This window comes from Symphalangus syndactylus, chromosome 22 (genome assembly GCF_028878055.3).
Source record: "Symphalangus syndactylus isolate Jambi chromosome 22, NHGRI_mSymSyn1-v2.1_pri, whole genome shotgun sequence".
Lineage (NCBI taxonomy): Eukaryota > Metazoa > Chordata > Mammalia > Primates > Hylobatidae > Symphalangus > Symphalangus syndactylus.
This window is the reverse complement of record NC_072444.2, coordinates 34,969,172-34,993,926: the sequence shown is the minus strand read 5'-3', so window position 1 is coordinate 34,993,926 and position 24,755 is coordinate 34,969,172. Positions and strand designations below refer to the sequence as shown.

At 47.8% G+C, this 24,755-nt stretch overlaps 1 protein-coding gene across 1 annotated transcript in view; it reads right to left on the bottom strand.

Annotated features, from left to right (window-relative positions):
• Nucleotides 1–1,380: 1,380 nt before the first annotated feature.
• Nucleotides 1,381–24,755, bottom strand: part of GNB1 (G protein subunit beta 1) — a 54,669-nt gene continuing 31,294 nt past the window's right edge. Inside the window, exons 5-11 of the mRNA XM_055261831.2 lie at nt 22,612–22,675; nt 20,682–20,844; nt 9,390–9,456; nt 6,537–6,738; nt 5,185–5,401; nt 3,429–3,544; nt 1,381–3,160 (exon numbers count right to left, since the gene is read on the bottom strand). Of these exons, the coding sequence (XP_055117806.1) occupies nt 3,438–3,544; nt 5,185–5,401; nt 6,537–6,738; nt 9,390–9,456; nt 20,682–20,844; nt 22,612–22,675 (820 nt within the window). The 3' untranslated portion in view covers nt 1,381–3,160; nt 3,429–3,437. The remainder of the gene's footprint in view (nt 3,161–3,428; nt 3,545–5,184; nt 5,402–6,536; nt 6,739–9,389; nt 9,457–20,681; nt 20,845–22,611; nt 22,676–24,755) is intronic.

Sequence of the window (24,755 nt, the reverse complement as noted above, 5' to 3'; positions counted from 1 at the left end):
TACTCAGGAGGCTGAGCCAGAAGAATGGCGTGAACCCAGGAGGCGGAGCTTGCAGTGAGCCAAGATCGTGCCACTGCACTCCAGCCTGGGCGACAGAGCGAGACTCCATCTCAAAAAAACAAAAAAAACCCAAAAAATTAGCCAGGCATCTAGGCCAGGCGCGGTGGCTCACACCTGTAATCCCAGCACTTTGGGAGGCTGAGGTGGGTGGATCACGAGGTCAAGAGATCGAGACCATCCTGGCCAACAGGTGAAACCCTGTCTCTACTAAAAATACAAAAAATTAGCTGGGCATGGTAGCAGGTGCCTGTAATCCCAGCTACTTAGGAGGCTGAGGCAGGAGAATCGCTTGAACCTGGGAGGGGGAGTTTGCAGTGAGCTGAGATCCTGCCATTGCACTCCAGCCTGGGCAAAAAAGAGCAAAACTCTGTCTCAAAAAAAAAAAAAAAAATTAGCGGGGTGTCGTGGTACGCGCCTGTAATCCCAGCTACTTGGGAGGCTGAAGCAGGAGAATCACTTGAACCCAGAAGGCAGAAGTTGCAGTGAGCTGAGATAGCGCCATTGCACTCCAGCCTGGGCCACAGAGCGAGACTCCACCTCCAGGAAGAAAAAAAAAAAGTTCCAGCTGCTGGAGCCACGGGAATTAAAAAGTTACCTTTTTTTTTTTTTTGAGAGGGAGTCCTTGCTCTCTCACCCAGGCTGCAGTACAGTGGTGCAATCTTGGCTCACTGCAAACTCTGCCTTCCCAGGTTCATGCCATTCTCCTGCCTCAGCCTCCAGAGTAGCTGGGATTACAGGCATGTGCCACCATGCCCAGCTAATTTTGTATTGCCTATTTAAGATTTTAAAAAATCACCAGTTTGGAAAGCAGGGAAGTGGATGGTTCCGGAGCCTAGGAGCGGCTATGTGGGACATATGCAGTCGTGGTTTTCCACACTACCATGGCCAGTACTCATTTTTTTCTTACTAGATGCAGTTCTTTATATTCAGACCAAGAGGAACACTCAGTTCAGTCCCAAGGAAAGCTAGTCTCTGGAGTAACATCCTCAGACATTCTAAGGGAGGGAAACGGCAGAGGAGAAAGGCAAGGCTGCCGCCTGTGGAGACTCCCACGGTGCTGTGGGCAAGGCCTATGCCTGGGGAGGGCTCTGGGGGATGGCAGGTGGACCTCCCTGCTCTGCTGGCCTGTGAGGTGGACCTTCCCAGGAACCCCTCCGAGGAGCCAATGTGCCACTCATAGATTCTATGACGTGGTGGCGGCCACGGCACTGCCTGGCATGAGCAGACCCGTCAGACCTCACAGCAACAGGGACAGCCTAGGGAAGTGGGCGTGTCGCAAACTGGAAATGGACCCGTAAATAATCACCACACCAAAGTCCCTCATGTCAAACTGCTTTATTACATCTTAAATAACAGTACAGTTTAATATAGTATCTATCTTGCATCCAGCTTCCTTGCAGTACACTGACTTTAAAATTAAATACAAAAGGTGGAAAGGGGTAAGGGTGCAGAGAGCTCTACAGAGTTGTTGGACGGAAAGAGAAAGAAGGGGTTTCATTTGTATTCTCTTTGCCAGATCCAGGCCTACCGCAAGGTCACAGCACAGTTTTGTATAGAATGTTGCAGAAAACAGGATGGAGAAGCCACTACTGCTGCTATGAAGGAGTGCGGGGGGCGGGGCGGGGGGTCCCACAGAACCTGCTTTCCAAACGCTGCTGCTGAACACTGGCCTTGAAATGAACACCAGGACAATCTGTGTGTGATGGGAATGAGCCACCACAGACGCGGAGGACCCTGAAGAATCCATATAGGAGGGCAGGCTCTTCACTCCCTCTCCCTCCCTCTCTCCCTCCCCACCCTCCCTCTCTCCCTCCCCACCCTCAGAATCCAACAGCAGTCGTTTGCAACAGAACTTTTTTTTTTTTAAGGAAATAAAACAGTGACTTATCCCACTACCCAAGCGTGTAGAGCCGCGCGCTGTACTGCTTCCGATATGTGCCACAGAGCAGCAACGAGAAGTGGACAGAGCCGCAATGGTTACAACTGTAAGAGGTTATTTCTTAAAAGAAAAAGAACACCTAAGGACTGAGTCCTATATGCACTTTTGAGCATTTCTACAGCATGCGATTCTAAGAGTAAACCCACCCAATATGGCAAACAATCAAAATTTTTAAAATTTAACTTAGAAAGTCTGAGATCATTATTTTCAAAACATTGATTTGTACATTGTTTCATACACGAATAATTGACTGACTATCCAAGCACAGGACAGGCATCTCTCTTGAAAACAGAGGTTCCTCCTAGTTGGGGGTGGGGTAGTGTTAGGCTATTATAAACTTCCCTCCAACTTCACAAAGGAAACCCAAAGTGAGATTAAAAACTCAACTGAGAAGACAGACAGGATGGGCCAGGAGGAACATGGTGCTGGATCTGAGCTCACTTTTCAGCAAAGGTGAAGGATTCTCTGATCACGCATTTGAGACCGTCCCCGCATGTGCTTGGCCCCATGGCTTCTGAACATGTTCTTTTCTATGCCACGTTTGTGTGCAACAATGATCTGTGACACTAGACAGAAAATTAAAAACCAGGGACTAAATTTACATCATTGACAACATCAGAGAGGCTGCCCTAGACTCTCTGGTTTTGATTAACTGTTGAACACAAAGGAATACATTTTAAAAAGGAAATATGAATGCTTCCAAAATCTTGCTACAAACATGACTGAAATTTGGACACGATGACCAGATGAACAAAGCCCTCAGCGTGTTTTGCGTGAATGCCACAAAACAGGGTCACTGGTCTAAAATTCAAATAAACTAGTGGAGAGGTGTGTCTGTCTGACAATTACACTCAAGTTTACCTTCTGGTTAACATTTTTATTATATATTTCCTTTTAAAATTCATTCAAGACAAAAAAGAAAACAAAGACGATGGCCCCGGAAGGAATGCACAATTTGTTTTAGTTTACAGCACAGAGATCCTTCTCTTAATGGGAATTGTGCTCTTGGTTTCAGCAATAAGTGAAGGAAAAAAGATCTTGCCCTTTTGAAGTTCTGAGGGGAGGCGTAGGGTGTCCACGTTAGTACGGTTGGATAGGATATGCTTTCATGGTAACACGTCCAAGTTGGAATGGTCTTCCAGTCTCCATGGCATCCACATGCTGTTTTAAACAGAGTTTAAAGAAATGTGAAAAGAGGCAGAGAATCTAAGTGCAGACGCACAGTCAGGTCACTGCTCTTCCCACCACTGCATGCGTGTCTGCAGCTGAGGGCACGTGACTTCAGCTTTCTGTAAATGTTTCCCACAACACAATTCCAAATCAATGCTACATCAACATTTATCTAGAAACCGTTAATGACAACTTCACACGTTCTATGAGAAACACGCACAGTTCTCCTCAGAGAAGGGCATTTGGGCTGCTGCATTACCTACTGGCGTTAGTTCCAGATCTTGAGGAAGCTATCCCAGGACCCTGTCGCCACAGCCATGCCATCGTCAGTCACACCCAGGCAGCTGACGCGGTTGTCATGCCCAGCCAAGACACCTGGGAGCAAACAACAGCAGAATCACACCAAAGCCCAGAGGCATTGATCTCACCTGTGTGCCATGTTGTGACGAGGGCGGATGGTGCATCTCTCATGGGACAAGACCCAGAGTCTCCCATGGCCAGGAAGGGAGGGAAAGTTGCATCCACGTGGGGAATTAAACTGCAGCATATGGCCAGCCTTGTTAAAATTCAAAGGCATGCACACACACGCAATCAATAATAAATCCAGAGCCCCTGGCATTGACTTCTCAGCACTCACTTATAAAACTTAAAAAAAGAAGCAAAGGCCACTATAAAAAAAATCAAAACATCATGAGGTGCAGTGGCTCAGGCCTGTAATCCCAGCACTTAGGAAGGCTGAGGCAGGCAGATCATGAGGTCAGGACTTTGAGATCAGCCTGGCCAATATGGTGAAACCCCGTTCCTACTAAAAATACAAAAACTAGCAGGGCGTGGTGGTGCGGGCCGTAGTCCCAGCTACTCGGGAGGCTGGGGTAGGAGAATAATTTGAACCCGGGAGGCGGAGCTTGCAGTGAGCCGAGATCGTGCCAGTGCTCTCCAGCCTGGGCGACACAGTGAGACTCCATCTCAAAAAAAAAAAAAAAAAATTTCAAAACCACCCCAATCTCAAAGCAATCTGTAACACAGGAGCTTAGAGGCATGAGCTGTTTTTCCTTCGTCTGTGATCCCTAGAGCCCAGCACAAGGCACAGAACACAGCAGTAGCGATGGTGGCTGAGACCACTGGCACTGTCACTGTCACTGTCACATGGTGAGGGAGCCTTCTGTCAACACTCCCAATAACCTTGGCTTGAATCATCACCAGCCAGAAGCTCCACTTCCTCCCAGGGGGATCTGAAGGCCCATTTCAGCCACCGTCCTCCACCTCCTGCAGCCACCACACAGCTGAGCACAGGGGCCAGCGTGTGCTCTGCCAAAGCCTGGGCTAGCTTCCACCGCCCTACAACAGCACTGTGACTGTGAGACTTGGCTGGAAATGCCTCCACTTTGGTCCCCCCAGGCTGGGGAGAAAAAGAAGGGTGTTTAACCAGGAGGTGGGAGCGGCACCCATCCGGAAGCAGGAAGCCCCAGTAAGGGCCAAGACCTGGAGTCATGCTCCCTTCTTCTGTCCTCCCAGGTACTGAGACGAATGAATCTAAGTCTGTAAGTGTCAACAGTTCTCAAATTCAAATGCCCAAATGACCATTTTTAGTAAGGAAGCCTCATCTTTTGTACATCTAGTATTTTAATACACCTGGCAATAACACGCTTGCCTTTGACATGTTAACTGTAATGGCACCCAGAGGTGTCCCTGCATGGAACTCCTCCCCCTGAAGCAGAGTTCAGAGAGGAAAGCATGGGGCTGGGCCTTGGAGCCTGCAAAGCTGACCCTCTCCTGCCCACTGACCCTCCCCAGAGCCCTCCCCTGCGCACGTGGGAAGATCTGCTGGTGCTCCGCAGAGTCCACTTGCCTGGAGGGTCAGAGCTGGGCCATCAGTTTGCGACTATCACTCCTGCTACGCCATGCCACAGTCCCACCGATACTAAAACACTGCAGCTTATGCAACCACTCTGTGTTTGCCCTAAAGATACCACGTAAATGTCCAGAAGAGACAGAAAGGCCCCATGGCCACGTACCTGCCCGGTCGGCTTTGAGTGCGTCCCAGACGTTGCAGTTGAAGTCGTCATACCCAGCAAGGAGGAGGCGCCCGCTCTTGGAGAAGGAGACAGAGGTGATCCCGCAGATGATGTTGTCATGGGAGTAAGTCATGAGCTCCTGGTCAGCACGAAGGTCAAACAGCCTGCAGGTGGCGTCGTCTGAGCCAGTGGCAAATGCATTGCCATTTGGAAAGAACTGGAAAGAGAAAGCAAATCAAGACATCATGTAAACGCTCAGAAAGAAACATTGGGAATATGGACTGCTTAATGGTAGGGCTGCAGAGAACACAGCAGGCAAAGAACAGCAAGACTGTGCTCTGGTAAGAACAGAGGGATGGGCCGGGTGCAGTGGCTCACACCTGTAATCCCAGTACTTTGGGAGGCTGAGGCGGGTGGATCACCTGAGATTGGGAGTTTGAGACCAGCCTGACCAACATAGAGAAACCCCGTCTCTATTAAAAATACAAAATTAGCTGGGCGTGGTGGCGTGCGCCTGTAATCCCAGCTACTCGAGAGGCTGAGGCAGGAGAATCGCTTGAAACCGGGAGGCGGCGGAGGTTGCGGTGAGCCAAGATTGCACCATTGCACTCCAGCCTGGGCAAAAAGAGCAAAACTCTGTCTCAAAAAAAAAAAAAAAAAGGGCGGGGGGGAGGGGGCAGGAACTACAGGGGACTGGGATGGGACGGGATTTGCACTGGGGAGGCACACAAACACTGTGATCTTGGACACTGTGATTACTGTCCCCAAAGAGTAGATGTATTCCAAAGGATAGTGAGAAAGTAGTCATCACTGACAGGTGTGCATGTTGCTGTAGCTGCCAGCCATCAGGGCTAATCTCATGGAGGAAGGATGGAAGCGGGCTGACCAAGGCAGTGGTCAGGACTGCAACAGAGCTCTATCCAACCAACAGATACGTCCTTCCAAGTTTCCTCACAAGGCCAGGGGCTGGAAACACTGCCTAGCCATCCGCGTCCTAAACAGGAGGGCAGGTTCCCTGGTTAGCTGTGCCCCTGACCAGTAAGGCTCTGTAACCAGTAACTGGTGGCCTGAGTTATCTTACTGTCTTTCCCCTCCAGGATCCCAACCACTGCTCAGCTGTAGAGGCGGGAACGGGGACTGGCACAAAACAGACACCCTGTGAGTATCTGTGAGACAAGCGGTCAACACAGCGAAGTTTCCCATCGGGAGTTTTCTGTATCCCCATCTGTGGATGAGGTTGTATAAGGATCAGAAAGGAGAACATCTAATCCAGAAAAGTTTAAAATTGAGCAATCTGAACGGCTAGCAGAGACGGCAGAGGCCCCGACCCCACAACCTTCACCCAGACTCACGCAAATGGCATTGATGTCAGACTCGTGGCCAGTGAAGGTCTGCCGGCACATGCCTTCTCGCACATCCCAGAGTTTGGCTGAAGCATCACAAGCACCAGAGACGAACAGTCTGGTGTCAGGAGCAAGAGAAAGGCTCATGACATCTCCAGTGTGTCCGGTAAACGTGGTCGTCTGCTGGCCGGTCTCAATGTCCCACAGGGCACTGGAGCAGGAGCGAACGACAAGGGGACATCAGCCTCAACTTCTCGGGTGGCTAGTCATGTGACAGTCTGTCCTTCAAACCACCCAGGGCCACAGTGAGCCTCTGCACTGTTACTTTAAAAACGTAAATTGTTTAAAGACAAATTTAAATGTAATACAACTTTGGAAGGGAAACAAAGCAAAGCAAGCAAAATTATACAGAGATGAGCACAGGGCCTGGGCTTCAGAATGACGGGATCGCTACCTCAACTCAAATGCCAGCAAACGGAGCCGGGGGCACTTTCCAAGCAGCAACACTGAGGCTGTGCCTCTTCTTTGGTCATGGATGGACATGGAAGGGGTGGCAGAAAGCTATGTGGAGGCCCTGGATGGCGGAGGGGGATGCGACTCTATCTGTGGCTGCTCCCTCTGTGCCCTCCCTTGGCCTCCCCTCCACAGGGTCTTAGAAAAGGCGGGCAGGAGAAGGCCAATGCCAGGTAAACAAATGGCTCGCAGCAATTCTGAGGTCCTCCTGCCCTTTCCTGGAATCACAAACAGGAGAGCAGCTGAGTTCTCAGTGATCACACCTGGTATTCTTTTTTTTTTTTTTTTTTTTTTTTTGGGAGACTGAATTTCACTCTTGTTGCCCAGGCTGGAGTGCAATGGCACTTTCTTGGCTCACTACAACCTCCGCCTCCCGAGTTCAAGCGATTCTCCTGCTTCAGCCTCTCCAGTAGCTGGGATTACAGGCATGCACCACCATGCCCGGCTAATTTTTTTGATATTTTTAGTAGAGATGGGGTTTCTCCATGTTGGTCAGGCTAGTCTCGAACTCCCGACCTCAGGTGATCCGCCCGCCTCGGCCATACCTGGTATTCTGTCATGTTTCTGCTAAACAAGCTGTCAAAAGGTGAGACGCTGACAGAGCCCTGCACAGAGCAGAAGCCTGGCTTAGGTGTAAGGACAGCTCTGAGGGTCACATGCCCACCAACATACTATTCTCCTGTGCCTTGACCCATGGAAGGCAACACCAGAGAGCACTGTCCGTTCATGTCAGCCTCAGAGGAACGCCTGGCTGGGCCTGGCAATGCAAATCCAATTAGCCAATCTCAACAGACACCGCACAGGGCGCCTCCTCTCTAGCGCCTGAGGGACTGACTGCAGAAGGGAAGATAGATACGTAAAAGAGTCTGAAAAAAAAAGATTAATGAACAGAAGCGCTTTAAAAATATCTTCTAATAAATAAAGTCTTCTCAAGATTGACAATCTACGTGACAAATCTTTTGTAAATCTATGAAATTTATACAACGAGGACACCTTGTAATACCGCAGGTGCTTTGCTGACAAGTTGGTTAGGGGCCCATGTCTCGGTGAACCCCACCAACTGTGTGACTAGGGGTCGGTGCCCTGGGCTGGGCACAGCTCCTGCCACCAAATGAAATCATGCCTCAGAAGACCAGAAAAACTCACATGGCCAGCTGAAGTCTAAAATGACTCTCATAAAATAACTATCTGGACATTTAATTTAGTACTTTGATGCCACAAATGAAAAAATTCTAGCATTTAAGTGGGCTTCCGTTTACCTGTAAGGTGAAAACGCTAAAAATGAAGTCTGATGGAATCACTTGAATTGTGACGTCTGTTATTTTTAGTCTGTGCTCATTGTTCACAATGACATGGTGCTATCAGAAAGGGACAATCAAAACCCACCCTACTGCCACCTATCATCACCTAAGGAGGTACAAATATATAGAGGGGAAAAAAAAAGAAGAGCAGGTACTTTGAGCCTGATTGTAGTTAAAATATCTATGTTGGCCAGGCATGGTGGCTCACGCCTGTAATCCCAGCACTTTCGGAGGCTGATGCAGGCGGATCACGAGGTCAACAGATAGAGACCATCCTGGCCAACATGGTGAAATCCCGTCTCTACTGAAAATACAAAAATTAGCTGGGTGTGGTGGCGTGCACCTGTAGTTCCCAGCTACTTGGGAGGCTGAGAGAGGATAATTGCTTGAACCCGGGAGGCGGAGGTTGCAATGAGCCGAGATCACGCCAGTGCACTCCACCCTGGAGACAGAGAGAGACTCTGTCTCAAAAAAAAAAAAGAAAAAAAAAAGAAAAATGTATACTTCAGTTCTTAGCTGCTGAAAATTAAACTTCGTAAATTTATTAGAAGTATAATGAGGCAGGGCATGGAGGCTCACGCCTGTAATCCCAGCACTTTGGGAGGCCGAGGTGGGCAGGTCACCTGAGGTCAGGAGTTCAGGACCAGCCTGGCCAATGTGGTGAAACCTGGTCTCTACTAAAAATACAAAAATTAGTCAGGCGTGGTGGCGGGTGCCTGTAATCCCAGCTACTCAGGAGGATGAGGCAGGAGAATCATTTGAACCCGGCAGGCGGAGGTCGCAGAGCCAAGATTGAGCCATTGCACTCCAGCCTGGGTGACAAGAGCAAAACTCCACCTCAAAAAAAAAAAAAAAAAAAAAAAAAAAAAAAAAAAAAAAAGTATAATGAATTCACACATTGCTACTATGTGTTTTAAATCTTAAGGCCACTTAAATTACAGATGGCCTAGTATTATGTCAAGAACCTTATTTCCTCCATGTTCACAGAGGAATGTGCCAGGGGCTGTGGGGTTCTCAAGGCACTGCCTGCCCCGGGTCAGGTACTTACCATGTGGTGTCTCCAGAGCTGGTGACGATCTGATTGTCATCCAGGAATCGGCAGCAGGACAGGTAACCTGGCAAAGAACAGGCCTAAGTGATGAGCTGAATCCAGCAGGCCTTGCATCCAGCCTCATACATAGAGAAACACATCGGCCGGGTGGAAGCTCTATGTCTAAGGTAAGACCAGCACCGTGCTAGTGAACTTTTGTTCCCATCTGTGCACACAGCAGAAGGTCCACACGCACTGCTGGTGAGGGTGAGAGCCTGGTCAGGCAGGACAGCACGTCCCACAGAGACCCACAGCTCCGTGATGGGGGCAGGAGCAGAAACCACACCCATGAAACACACACATCTTTCATCTGCTTTAGTGTTTGACACATCAAAGGCTGGGGACCCCTCGGCTATTTACTCATTCAGGGGAAGCTGACTCCAGTGCCCAGGAGGGCGATCATCCAGACACCTGGAATACAGCCTTAACAAAACAGACACCTCCTGCTCTCTCTCCTACAGCCCATGCTCCAGTGGGGACAGAGCATGAGAATCACTGAAAGAGGACATTGGAAAGGGAGTGCTAGGGGAAGGAAGAGGACAAGGTAGAGGCCTCACAAGATGGGAGCCAGGAGAGGAGGGAGGATGAGAGTGGACTCAGAGAAGGAGGATCCAAACAGAGGGTCCAGCCAGGGCAGGAGGCGGCGAGGCCACAGGGTCAGGGTGGCAAGGGCCCGCGGGTCATGGAAGGGATAACGAAGGCAACAGGAAAGCGGCATGGCAGCAACACTGCAGACACGGGGGTGCTCGTGAATACGTGTGGGTGGGTTTTCTTGGGGACAGCGGCTGTGACACCCACATCAGCGTGGGCACAATTCTGTGTCTCTGAGTATTCCCACCCACTCCCACTGGGAAGGAAGCATCAGAGGCTAGAGCAGGACACACCAAGATGCCCCGTCCTAAACAACTTTCAAAATGAGGAAAAGCACAACAAAAAATCAGTCTGCAATATCCACACATGACTGGTCTCTACTAAAAACACAAAAATTAGTCAGGTGTGGTGGCGGGCACCTGTAATCCCAGCTACTTGGGAGGGTGAGGCAGGAGAATCATTTGAACCCAGCAGTTCAAGTTGTTAATGACTTTTGTTGACCATTATTTCTTTTGTATATTGATCACAGTTCTGGTATTTGCTGTGGAACTAAAAGCATAGGGTCAACAAACCAGTTAGTGTGTGCCCAGGGTTGGTGACAGACTGGCTCTAATCTGAAGATTCAGGGGTCCCAGTGGCACTGGTGATTCTTGAGACACCTGTTTAGATTTGAGTGTTTACTGAAATGCCTTCCCCCCAACTACACCACAGGGAGTCATGTGACACTGTGTGAATCAGCAAACAACAAAAATAAAATGCACAAAAAGAGGAAACCCACTGAGGGTTTTAATGTAGAAAGCGTAAGATTACAGAGAAAACAAAGCATTTATATAACAAACATTATTATCACTATTTTTTTGAGATGGAGTCTCATGCTGTTGCCAGGCTGGAGTGCGGTGATGCGATCTCGGCTCACCGCAACCTCCACCTCCCAGGTCAAGCGATTCTCCTGCCTCAGCCTCCCGAGTAGCTGGGACTACAGATGCACGCCACCACACACAGCTATTTTTTGTATTTTTAGTACAGACGGGGTTTCACCATGTTAGTCAGGATGGTCTTGATCTCTTGACCTTGTGATCCACCTGCCTCGGCTTCCCAAAGTGCTAGGATTACAGGCGTGAGCCACCATGCTTGGCCAACAAACATTATTAAACTGGCTCTGACAGAAAAAAAAATGCATAGATGACAGAGCTCAAAATATCAACTGTGTGCCTACGAGAGCACGCGTGGTCAAATACTTCCTGGAGGCCACACCACAGGGACACTAGGGACCACAAAGGTGAACCCAAGTCCAGCTCAGAGGAGGACAGCCTTGCATACCTGGCGCCCCTGTAGTGCCCTGCAGCTCGCTGTCGTGCTCCGGGGTCTCCACCCGAGCCCTCCTCCACTGGCTTCCTGGTTCACACTCACCCTTGCTTCAGGGAAGCACCCCCACCCCGTCAGATGCTCATCCAGACCATGCCACCAAGCCTTGTAGCACTTAGTCTGTTTGAATGTGAGCACAGAAGGGCAGGAAAGAAGAGTCATGGAGACCTCAGCACAGCCTGCATCTCACACAGGGGACCAGACGGAGGCACTCCCAAGTTTACTGCATGAAAGAATCATGACCCTGGCTGGATGCGGCGGCTCACGACTGTAATCCCGGCACTTTGGGAGGCTGAGGTCAGGAGTTCAAGACCAGCCTGGCTAACATGGTGAAACCCCGTCTCTACTAAAAATATAAAAATTAGCCAGCTGTGGTGGTGGGCGCTGGGTCTGTAATCCCAGCTACTCGAGAGGCTGAGGCAGGAGAATCACTTGAACCCAGGCAGCAGAGGTTGCAGTGAGCCAAGTTCATGCCGGTGCACTCCAGCCTGGGCAACAGAGTGAGACTGCCTCAAAAAAACAAAAAACAAAAAACATGACCTCATAGGTCTCAAAGATGACCTCTCTGTCCTACCCTGTGCGGGCTGTAGTGAAGCTACACAGAACCCATCAGCTTCTTACTCCAAGAACCAGAGACTGAACCCTAAAATCACAGCTCTCAAGCGCCAATAAAATGATGTGGACAAGCATCAGCTGATAGGAACTATGAAGGACAAGGGGAATGACCAAATGTATAAGCCACACGTGGCCCCTTACAATTTTGTGACTTTATGATGGTTTGAAAGACACACGCATTTCGTAGGAAAACCATGCTCCAAATACCCATACAATTATTCTATGTTTTCATTTTCAGGAGTGTCCAATAATTTACATGAGATGTTTGACTTTTTCTTATGAGGTATGTATTATGTTAGATGGTTCTGCCTAACCAGAGGCCACTCTAAGTGTCTGTGCATGTTCAGGTTGGGGGGTGAGGTGTGTCCAGTGCGGCTGGAGAGCAGGATGGGGTGTCTGTGCATGTTCAGGTTGGGGGGTGAGGTGTGTCCAGTGAGGCTGGAGAGCAGGATGGGTGGTGCAGTGCCCAGGGTGCAAGCACACTCCATGAGGCCCAGTCTGTGCACAGAGACCAGGCCTAACCCATTCTTCCAGGAAAGCCTCATAGGGCCTTCTGGCCAAGAGGCCACGAGTGGTGAAGATTGCAGACTCTGAAATCAGAAATACCTGGGCTCCACTGTCAGCATGGCAGCTGAGTAGCAGTGAAAGTTCCTGTAAGTTCTTTTAGAGTCCCAGCCTCCCCATGTAACTGGGGAACGGATGGGAGGAGCAGAGCTGTCTGTGCACATAAGAAGTTCTCAGTAAATGGAGACAGTTACTATTTCTGTTATTATTGAATTTGAACAAATTCCCTGGGTATGTGTGGGGGGACACTTCAGGTGAAAACACGCCCCTCCTCCCCTGGTGCGGGGGCCTATGCTGCCACCCTCTGGAAGCCTGCAGAGGGGCAGGGAAAACAGACCCTGAACAAAAGTGTGCACCCAGTGAGGAGGTGCAAGGGCACAAAGGTGGCACCAAGTGCCTCAAACAGAAGCTGAAACGTGACCTGGGGACCTCGCAGTGGTCTGGTCATATAGGCAGTAGGTGTGAAGGGCTGTCCTGTGTTTCATAGGGACCACTGGCTGTAGGGACAAGGCTGTGAAAGTCCAGGCGAGAAGGGGTGGCTTGAAGAGAAGCAGGGCAGAGAGTGGAAGCGTAAGAGAAAGATGGGCTTCTGGGCATGTGGTGTCAGCAGAGGTGTCTCAAGGATAGAGCGAGTCTAGAGTCTAGAAAGGAGCAGATCACCAGGCTCTGGGAAGAGCACAGCATGGGTGAACACACTGCTCTACCCAGCATGGCTGCCGACCCAAAGACAGCAAAGCCAAGACGGACACACAAGCGTGGCCAGACGCAGCCCTGTGAGGAAACTTACCCAAGAACAGGACGATGGGCTTGAGAAACCATCCATCTACAAGGATGGTGTTTGCTGCAGCAATGTTTGTAATAAATTGTGGGAAACTGTGAACTGCCTAAATGTCTGACAATAGGAACAAATTAGTGTACCACACCATGAAACTCTCTACAGCTCCTGAGTTACAGAACGACAGTATAATGCTATAGTTATATAATACTGTATAATACTAATGCATACGTATTGTATAATACTGTAATTCTGGATGGAATTATAGGTCCCCCAACATAAAAGAAGATGACTCAAAGTTCCTTTCCAAAAATTTTTTTTTTTTTTTTTTTTTTTGAGATGGAGTCTCGCTCTGTCACCCAGGCTGGAGTGCAGTGGTGCAATCTCTGCTCACTGCAACCTCCACCTCCCCGGTTCAGCACTTCTCCTGCCTCAGCCTCCCATGTAGCTGGGACTACAGGCACCTGCCACCCACATCCAGCTAATTTTTGTATTTTTAGTAGAGATGGGGTTTTGCCATGTTGGCAGGCTGGTCTTGCACTCCTAACATCAGGTGATCCACCCGCCTCAGCCTCCCAAAGTGCTGAGATTACAGGCATGAGCCACCGCACCCAGCCCCCTTTCCAAAATTTCTACAATGAACACACTTTTTGAAAGGTTTAGTTCTCCTGCCTGCACCCTGGAGAACATCCCTGTTGGGAGCAGGGGCAAGGAGACCCCACCCAAGGGAGGAGCACAGGACACACTGAAAGGCAGGCGGGCAAATGCCAAGAAGTCAGCCATGACCACGCCCAGTCCCCTCACTAGTCCTCCTCTGACAGGTGGTTTCAGGAGCACCTATGCCGCCCCAGGATCGGCTCCAAGGAGCAAAAACAAGACTGTGCTGGTGAGGCACAGGCTCAGCCTAGACCTGGAGGGAAAGGTGCCCAGCCCTGCACCGAGGCGTGCACAAGAGATGGGGAGCAGAGGTCTTTTCTTCAAGTTCAGTAAGAAGAAAAATGAAAGAGATGAGGAAGTAACTTGAAGATGTGAAAGTGAGGCTCAGAGGGGTGCACAGAGGAGTGCCCGGGCACCACAAGTGCCTCTATGATGGTGTGAGGCTGTGAGGCCCACCAGTGCAGCCGAGATGCCGGGGCTGATGACAGTGAGCCTCAGGCAGGCATCCCAGTCACCAGCTGCCCTGTTGTGGCTCCTAAAGCAGGGTTTACGGGGAGACAACATACATCCCCTTCTGTGTCCAAGCTTGTGAGGCCCGTCAGAAAAAAATCCACTATTTTCATGAATATAGAAAATGTTCTGCTTCTCACTATATGAAGATACTGTGCCTAAAAATCTCAAGTTTTGGCCACCACAGTGGGCTCTGTCACTGACAGCTGTGCATGCTGTATCATGAAGGCCTTGGGCTGGACTTCTGATCAATGCTTATGTATCTGTAGCCATCTTGATCAGAATGATCCAGGAAAGGGCCGCCGTGTCTCCACTATCCAAGAGGTATGCAAAGAACAAAGCTCTAAGAGCAAGCGTTGAGTCTCCCTGCATTGGCCCTTAGGGATCTGCTTTGATAAAAATCTGAGACTGGAGGCCGGGCGCGGTGGCTCACGCCTGTAATCCCAGCACTTTGGGAGGCCGAGGCGGGTGGATCACAAGGTCAGGAGATCAAGACCATCCTGGCTAACATGGTGAAACCCCGTCTCTACTAAAAATACAAAAAATTAGCTGGGCGAGGTGGCAGGCGCCTGTAGTCCCAGCTACGCGGGAGGCTGAGGCAGGAGAATGGCGTGAACCCCAGGGGGCGGAGCCTGCAGTGAGCCGAGATCGCGCCACTGCACTCCAGCCTGGGTGAAAGAGCGAGACTCCGTCTCAAAAAAAAAAAAAAAAAAAAAAAAAAAAAAAAAAAAAAAAATCTGAGACTGGATCAGAGGGCTGGAAATAAGCTTTTTTTGGAGACAGAGTTTCGCTCTTGTTGCCCAGGCTGGAGTGTAGTGGTGCGCTCTTGGCTCACTGCAACCTTGCCTGCTGGGTTCAAGTGATTCTCCTGCCTCAGGCTCCCGAGTAGCCGGGACTACAAGTGCATGCCACCACATCTGGCTAGTTTTTGTATTTTTTGTAGAGACGAAGTCTCCCTATGTCACCTAGACTCACAAACACTCTTAAGAGGCCAAATGTGTGTGTGTTTTTTAAATAACACAACTCCTTAGAAGTAAAATTTCATGAAATATGAAGGAAATAAAATTTCTAAAATATTGCTACTAATACCAGTTTTTTTATTTTCTTGAGTATTTTTGGCTTTTCTTTCTTTAGTTTCAAAGACAAATACAGTCAGTGTTAAATCCAGCAACCTTTGATTACCAATGGAAACAGATGCACAGACTCTGATGGTCATGGGAAGGGACTGCTGAACATAGAGAACACCTTTCCAAAAAGGGTGCTGCATCAGACAGAGCTGTGTGGTTTACAGGGTCGGTGTGAGCTGCCTGGCTGGACTCCCAGCGATGGCCAGGGGCTCCTATCTGTAGGCATTACCTTCTCACAGAAACAACTATAAGCACTGCACAAAATACAAAACCAAACACCTGAAAGCATGAAAACAAGAGCAGGTAGAAACTGGAAGAGTCTCCCCTGGGAGAAACGAAAGGCAGGGCATGGTTTGTTCTTAAGGAGCTTTCCCTGAGGAAGGGACTGTCTGTGAAAACCCCAGGGCTACAGCCTCACACACAAGACCTGTGGCCAAGGTCTTCAAGAGCCAGTAGACAGATTACTGGGCAACCACAGCCAGAAAGCGAAAGGATAACAACTACAAAGAAGAAAGCCACAGAAAGGGAGTCCCAAACTACACACACAGCTGACCAGATATCCGACACCAGAAGCGCACAGGCATGCAGCCAGCGCAGAAAAGCTGAACAGAGGTTTCTGCTGCTGCCACACAAGAAAGACAGAGACAGACTGCCTGATACAACGCAACTAAACATCAGTTAGTTCTGGAGAACGTAACCCGACACAAAGTCTCTATGACACAACATTTACAATGTCCAGTATACAATTTGAAATTACTACATGTACTAAAAAAATAGCAAAATGTCACTCAGAATCCAGAGGAGAGATCCGCAAGGACCAACCTCAGGAAGATGAGATGCTGGGATCAGCAGACAAGAACTCTAAAGGCAGCTATTAAACTCTCCTTGTGGATGCAAAATAAAACATGCTATTATACAAGGACAGAGAATCTCAGCAGGAAAATAAAAAATTTCTCAATAAAAGCAATAGAAACTCTAGAACTGCAGAAGGAATATCTGACATAAAGAATCTGCTGGATAGCCTTAGTTTATCAGAGGTAGCAAGTACATGAACTTGAATGGAAATAAAAAGGTTAAAGGGAGGTAAGCGGTGCTAACAACCACAAAAAGGAACAAATCTGAAGAAGTGGGAAAGTGATGAATAAGCCCCAGCCCCCGGAGCCTCGGGGACAGCACAGATGCGTTTGTATTGCAGCACAGAGGGGCAGGGACTCAGGACAGAGGACGCATTTGAAGACATGGTCTAAAACTTCCCAAATTTGGGGAAAGACAAATTTATAGATTCAACATGCCAAAGCGCAATAAATGCAAAGAAAATCACACCTAGACACCTATGTGCAAACTGCTAAAAACCAAAACAAATCTTTAGATTGCTAAAAAAAAAAAAGAAAAATAAATTAAAAAAAGAGTCAACTCATAATTCTAGATATCCAGCAAAAATACCCTTCAAGAATAAAGGCAAAATATAAATCTTAGAGAAATGAACACTAAGTGCTTTTGTGCTTTGCTAGCAGCAGACCTGAGACCTGCATTAACCATGACGTTCTGGGTAGGGCTCCCGGCCGACAGGACGCCCGCAGAAGGCACCTCTGCAGGAGAACGGGAAGGGCACTGGACACGGAAGCTCTCTCTGGAGGGCAGAGTAGATTTATTTCATTCTTTTCTCTTTGAGATGGAGTCTCACTCTGTCACCCAGGCTGGAGTGCAGTGGCGCAATCTCAGCTCACTGCAACCTCTGCTTCCCAGGTTCAAGTGATTCTCCTGCTTCAGCCTCCTGAGCAGCTGGGACTACAAGTGCATACCACCATGCTCGGCTAATTTTTTGTATCTTTAGTAGACACGGGGTTTTGTCATGTTGGCCAGGCTGATCTCAAACTCCTGGCCTCAGGTGATCTGCTTGCCTCGGCCTCCCAAAGTGCTGGGATTACAGGCGTGAGCCAACCGTGCCTGGCCTATTTCATGCTTTTCATATTTATTCACATTGTAAGACCCCTAATTTCTTAAGAATGTTTAAAGAATACAACAACGCATCATGGAGCTAATAACACACACAGGTGTGATGCATATGAAAACCACAAGAGTGAGGAAGGGCAGACAGCAGGCCTGTGTGGCTCCGAGCTCCTTACGTTTCCTATCAACTAGTACCATGGTAACTAGAGGACCGTGAGACATTGCGAATGTACACTGTAATCCCTAAAGACGCCACTAAGACATCAGGCAAAATGGTTTACCTACAAAGCCCACAGACAGAGTAAAATAGATTTCTTAAAAAATCAAGTAACCCAGGCCAGGCGTGGTGGCTCAGGCCTGTAATCAAGTAACTCAAAGGAAGGTAGGAAGGGAACAACCAAAAAAACAAAAATGAAGGGACAAAAAGGTGGCAAAGTAGCAGAGCTACAGTAAGAAATATAAATGTGCAAAAGCATATTCCAAAGGCGGGCAGAAAAATCCAAGACCCAACAATGATGTGAGGTCTATAACAGACTATTTTCAAAGACACAGTTAAGCTCAAAGGACCCCCATGAAGGCAGGGCTGACTATATTAGTATCAGAAAAAGCAGCGGTTCCCAACAAAGAGCATTATGAGTGAGAAGGAACAGTTCATCACGAGAGCAGGGTCACAGGGTCAATTAATCACAAAGAGACAACAAACGTAAAGGCATCTACTGAAAGAGCTCAAGATATCTGAAGCACATATTGACAGAATTAACAGGAAGATTAGAAAATCCATCATCATTTTAACAGCCCTGCATGAGCATTTCATAGAAAGATATAGAAGATTTGAACATGCCAAAAATCTTGCTCTAATTAACATGTATGTAGAAAATCAGGCCCAGATACAACAAAAACACACATCATTCCCAAGTGCACACAGCGCGGCCACCATGACAGACCATCAGCTCCATTAAAAACAAGCCTCAAATGTCAAAGGACTGAAACGATACCGAGTGTGTCTTTAAGCACAATGGCAACTAATTAGAAATCAACAATAACTAAGAAAACTTCAGATATATAAAATTATACATCTAAATAACCCATAAGTCAAATAAGCACTCACAAGGATATTAAAAATTTCACACTGAATGATAATTAAAAGACAACATAGGCTGGGAGTGGTGGCTCAAGCCTGTAATCTCAGCACTTTGGGAGGCCGAGGCAGGCAGATCACTTGCGGTCAGGAGTTCAAGACCAGCCTGACCAACACGGCAAAACCCCATCTCTACTAAAAATACAAAAATTGGCCAGGCGTGGTGGTGGCACGCCTGTAATCTACTCGGGAGGCTGAGGCAGGAGAATCGCTTGAACCCAGTGGGTTGAGGTTTCAGTGAGCTGAGATTGCACCACTGTACTACAGCCTGGATGACAGAGCGGGACTCCATCTTAAAAAAAAAAAAAAAAAAAGACAATATTAAAAAAATGTGTGTGATGCAGCTAAAGCCATGCTTAGAGGGAAATTTAAAGGGAAATTTAAAACTTTAAGTGATTATATTTGAAAAGGAAGCAAACCAGTGGCCTACAGATCTACTTTAGGCAGCTGGAAAATTAAGAAGAAGGCAACTCCAAAGTAAGCAGAAGGCAGGAAAGAACAGAGAACAGAAATCAACAACAGCAGCGGCATTATCTTTCAAAGGACAAGGTTATACTTGTAATCTGGCCAAAATTAACTTATTTAACAGACTGCTTAATGGGTGTCAACTGTAGTACTAGTGACTCCATGAACTGATTTCTTTGGCTGCATGTGAAGTGGGCGGAGTGATCAAAAAGTACTGGGGCATAAAATGTCTGAGAACAGATAATACAGCCAGAGAGGTAAAATATTAGAATAGGACATCCTCTTTCAGCAAATGTATGCCTTTCATGATGAATTAGTGTCGCCAAGTAAACAAAATCTTGGTGAGGTAATAGACTACCTAGCACTTAAGGCCACAAGGCTCTATTCTGCCTCATTTGCAGAGACAGGGTCTCGCTTTCGCCCAGCCTGGAGTGCAGTGGTGCAATCATAGCTCCCTGCAGCCTCAACCACCCAGGCTTGAGCCATCCTCCCGAGGAGCTGGGACCATAGGTGTGCGCCACTGTACATGGCTGTTTTTCATTTTTTGTAGAGAAGGGGTCTAGCTTTGTTGCCCCAGCTGGTCTCGAACCCCTGGCTCCAAGCTATCCTCCTACCTTGGCCTCCCAGAGTGTTGCAGTTACAGGCATGAGCCACCATGTCCAGCGCAAATCCACAGGTTTCTTACTGGTAAAGGCATATCAGGCTTGGTTTTAGTTTCATTTTCAGAAAACTTCTGGCCATTACTGTGACTTTTATTTGAACCAGTCTCATTTAATGATTCATAAGGCCGGGCGCGGCGGCTCACGCCTATAATCCCAGCACTTTGGGAGGCTAAGGCAGGCGGATAACGAGGTCAGGAGTTCAAGACCACCCTGGCCAATACAACAAAACCCCGCCTCTATTAAAAATAGAAAAATTAGCTGGGCATGGTGGCGGACACCTGTGGTCCCAGCTACTTCGGAGGCTGAGGCAGGAGAATCGCTTGAACCCAGGAGTCAGAGGTTGCAGTGAGCCAAGAATGTGCTGCTGCACTCCAGCCTGGGTGACACAATGAGATTCTATCTTAAAAAAAAAAAAAAAAAAAAAAAAAGGCTGGGCATGGTGGCTCACGCCTGTAATCCCAGCACTTTGGGAGGCTGAGGTGGGTGGATCACGAGGTTAGGAGATCGAGACCATCCTGGCTAACACGGTGAAACCCCGTCTCTACTAAAAAATACAAGAAAGAAATTAGCCGGGTGTGGTGGCGGGCGCCTGTAGTCCCAGCTACTCAGGAGGCTGAGGCAGGAGAATGGCGTGAACCCAGGAGGCGGAGGTTGCAGTGAGCCGAGATCACGCCACTGCACTCCAGCCTGGGCGACAGAGGGAGACTCCACCTCAAAAAAAAAAAATTAATTAATTAAAAAATGATTGATAAAAAGTGAGTATCCAAAGCATATAATGTACCCCAGGTAAACAACTTGTGTCACTTGAAGGTTATGAACAAGGACGGGTACCTGTGTGTCCTGCCAGCTCACGACTCACGCGCACGTTCCCCTCACGAGTTTTCAGATTGTAAATGGAGCAAATGTTATCCAGGCCACCACAGGCCACATAGTTCCCAGAAGGGGCATATGCACAGGTCATGACCCAGGAGGAGCGCAGAGGGATGGCGTGGACCTAATGACAGAAAGACAGATGATGCAAACACCTTTATGTTCAAAAACACTGACACTAGGATTTTCTCATCTCCAACTTTCATTGCAAAGGAGGTATCAGAACAAAATAAGAGCCAAAATTATCTAGAGAGCGATTCCCATATGTGGCCACTCAGGTGAAGCATACTTAATGAGAAGTCCAGTGCTGCACATGGGATTCAAATTCAATCCACACAATCCAGTTTTACTGAAGTCACAACTTATGATTAGGTGGGGTCTTAACAGTAGTGCTGCCCACTCATCAAAACCACATTATTAGGCCGGGTGCGGTCACTCACGCCTGTAATCCCAGCACTTTGGGAGGCTAAGTTGGGTGGATCACCTGAGGTCAGGAGTTCAAGACCAGCCTAGCCAACATGGTGAAACCCCATGTCTCTACTAAATATACCAAAATTAGCCGGGCGTGATGGCACATGCCTGTAATCCTAGCACTTTGGGAGGCTAAGGCGGGTGGATCACCTGAGGTCAGGAATTTGAGACCAGCCTGGCCTCAAATTGGTGAAACCCCGTCTGTGCTAAAATACAAAAATTAGCTGGGTGTGGTGGTGGGCGCCTGTAATCCCAGCTACTCAAGGAGGCTGAAGCAGGAGAGTCGCTTGAACCAGGAGGGTGGAGGCTGCAGTGAGCAGAGATCGCACCACTGCACTCCAGCCAGGGCGGTAAGAGCAATGCTCCATCACAAAAAAACAAAAAAACAAAAAACAAAACAAAAAACAAAACAAAAAAACCCACACATATTGGAAGGAAAACACTGCATTATTCTGTCAAATGGCCATGAACTTATTTGAAAACAAAAATTTTTTTTTCAAGATGGAGTTTCGCTCTTGTTGCCCAGGTTTGAGTGCAGTGGCGTGATCTAGGCTCACTGCAACCTCTGCCTCCTGGGTTCAAGCAATTCTCCTGCTTTCAGCCTCCTGAGTAGCTGGGATTACAGGCGCCTGCCACCACTCCTGGCTAATTTTTTGTATTTTTAGTAGAGACGAGATTTCACTATGTTGGCTAGGCTGGTCTCAAACTCCTGATCTCAGGTGATCCACCTGCTTCAGCCTCCCAAAGTGCTGGAATTACAGGTGTGAGCCACTGCACCCAGCCGAAAACAAAAGATTTTTACGGAATAACCAAAATGGACATTCCTATAATCTACCTTGCCACATCTCTCCCAGTGTTTTAGATCTGCTATAATTAATGCAATCATTTATACACATTTAGTATTCTCTAGTAAAATAAACTGAATTACATCTTTTACGTATATGTTTGGACCAATGACAATACTTTTTATTCAAAACAATACAATTTGGATTAAGTCTTGAAAATAACATAAATTACACTTTAAAGTATGATGTCTTTCAGATGATCTCTTCTAAAAACTAGTAATTGAATGAAAAGCCATACTTCTGCACTCTATAAATAAAACATGAAACTTCCTAGACTCTGCTAAAACTGGAATTGAGGTCTCCTAGAGACACAGAAGGTCCTTAGCTCCCACCAGCTTGGTAAGGAGATGATGGACAACAGCACAACTGTGCCTGGTCCAGAGGAAGAGACCCTCACAGGTGCCGGCAAGTGACTCAGCTTCTATCTCACCTGCACAACTTCACTACTAACAAACAGAGCTTGCCGCTACTGCCTTCCCTATCCTGTATTACGTGATTTAACAAAAATGAATCCAGAGCTTAAAACCCTGTTTCCTGGGTTGGTTTTCCAAGGAAGGGAATTTTCCAGTCCCTACCTTGTTGGTGGTGTAGCTGTCCCAGATGATAAGTTTACCATCCTGCGAGGCACTGACGAGAAGCCTGGAGGGACAGACAAAAGCAAACCTATCAGTACCGCACAACACAGAAAGTGTACAAGGGCAATAGACTAAAACCCAGACTCTGGTGACTTATGTGCTCCCATGTTACATGTGCTTCAGACAAAGCCACTTATTTATAAGAAAAAAAATCTCTGGTCGGGCACAGTAGCTCACGTCTGTAATCCCAGCACTTTGGGAGGCCGAGGCAGGCAGATCACATGAGGTCAGGAGTTCAAGACCAGCCTGGCCAACATGGCGAAACTCTGTCTCTACTAAAAATACAAAAATTAGCCGGGCATGGTAGTGCGTGTCTGTAATCCCAGCTACTCGGGAGGCTGAGGCAGAAGAATCGCTTGAACCTAGGAGGCGGAGATTACAGTGAGCCAAAATCATGCCACTGGACACCAGCCTGGGCAACAGAGCGAGACTCTGTTGAAAAGAAAGAAAAGAAAGACAGAAAAGAAAAGAAAAAAAAGAGAAAAGAAAAAAGAAAGGAAGGAAGGAACGGAAGGCTCTAAATGTCAGACCAACTTTAAAAGCATGAACAAAAACACTGTCACAGACCACAGTTGAGAGTGGAGAGTGCCTGGCCCCAACCGAATGCAGGCCACATCACCCCTGGCACCCATTCCCTTTGTCAGCTGAGACAGGGTGACATCATTTCATAAGTGCTTCTGTTTGGTTTCATTACAAATCAAATTAGAGGCTCATCTCTTTAATCCCAACACTTTGGGAGGCCAAGGTAGGTGGATCACAGGAGTTTGAGACTAGCATGGCCGGCATGGTAAAATCCCGTCACCACTACAAAAACACAAAAAAATAGCTGGGTATGGTAGTGCATGCCTGTAATCCTAGCTACTCAGGAGGCTGAGGTGGGAGAACTGCTTGAACCCAGCAGGCGGAGGTTGCAGTGAGCCGAGATTGTGCCACTGCACTCTAGCCTGGGCAACAGAGCGAGACCCTGACTGGAAAAAAAAAAAAAAAACAAACGAAAGAACAAACCACTTTTAGACGTTCCAAATTCAGGAAACATTTCTCACCCAAAATATACCCCATGAAATTTCCCAGACTGAGCTAAAATTGGAATCAAGGTCTCCTAGAAACCAAAGGAGGCGTTCCCTCCTCACCTGCTTGGTAAACAACAGCATCAATGCGCATGGTCCGGGAGCAGAGACCAGTAACTACCATGAATTTTTTCTTTTTTTTTTTTTTTGAGACGGAATCTCGCTCCGTGGCCCAGGCTGGAGTGCAGTGGCGCCATCTCAGCTCACTGCAAGCTCCACCTCCGGGGTTCATGCCATTCTCCTGCTTCAGTCTCCCGAGTAGCTGGGACTACAGGCGCTCACCACCACGCCCAGCTAATTCTTTTTGTATTTTTAGAAGACATGGGGTTTCCCCATGTTAGCCAGGCTGGTCTCCAACTCCTGGCCTCAAGTGATCCGCCCGCCTTGGCCCCCCAAAGTGTTGGGATTACAGGCATAAGCCACAGTGCCTCAAAACGCAGGTTTTAACTATTTCGGCTGTGAACGTGTGGCTTCTTAAAGCTGACCTAAAGCTGGAGTAACGCTCTCTCAAGTTTTGTTGATAACTCTGACACTTTTAATATCAAACTAGATGTTTTGATACACTAAGTACTAACTTTCTTTACAAAGGTGTCAATGAGTTTAACAACAAATAAAAACCTTTTCACCTGCACTTTATTACAAAATTCATCACAGAACTAAAAACTAAGTGCAGGCTCCCATCCTATTATTTTTCAGATGCAATTCTTTTTTTTTTTTTTTTGAGACAGAGTCTCACTCTGTCACCCAGGCTGGAGCTCGCTCCAACCTCTGCCTCCCAGGTTCAAGCAATTCTCGTGCGTCAGCCTTCCCAGTAGCTGGAATTACAGGTGTGCACCACCATGCCTGGCTACTTTTTTGTATTTTTAGTAGAGACAGGGTTTTGCCATGCTGGTCTTGAACTCCTGAGCTCAATCTGCCTACCTGGGCCGGGATTACAGGCGTAAGCCACCGCACCCAGCCTTCAGATGCAATTCTTAAAGCAAACTTCTCAATCCAGGTTGTCATCAACATATTAAA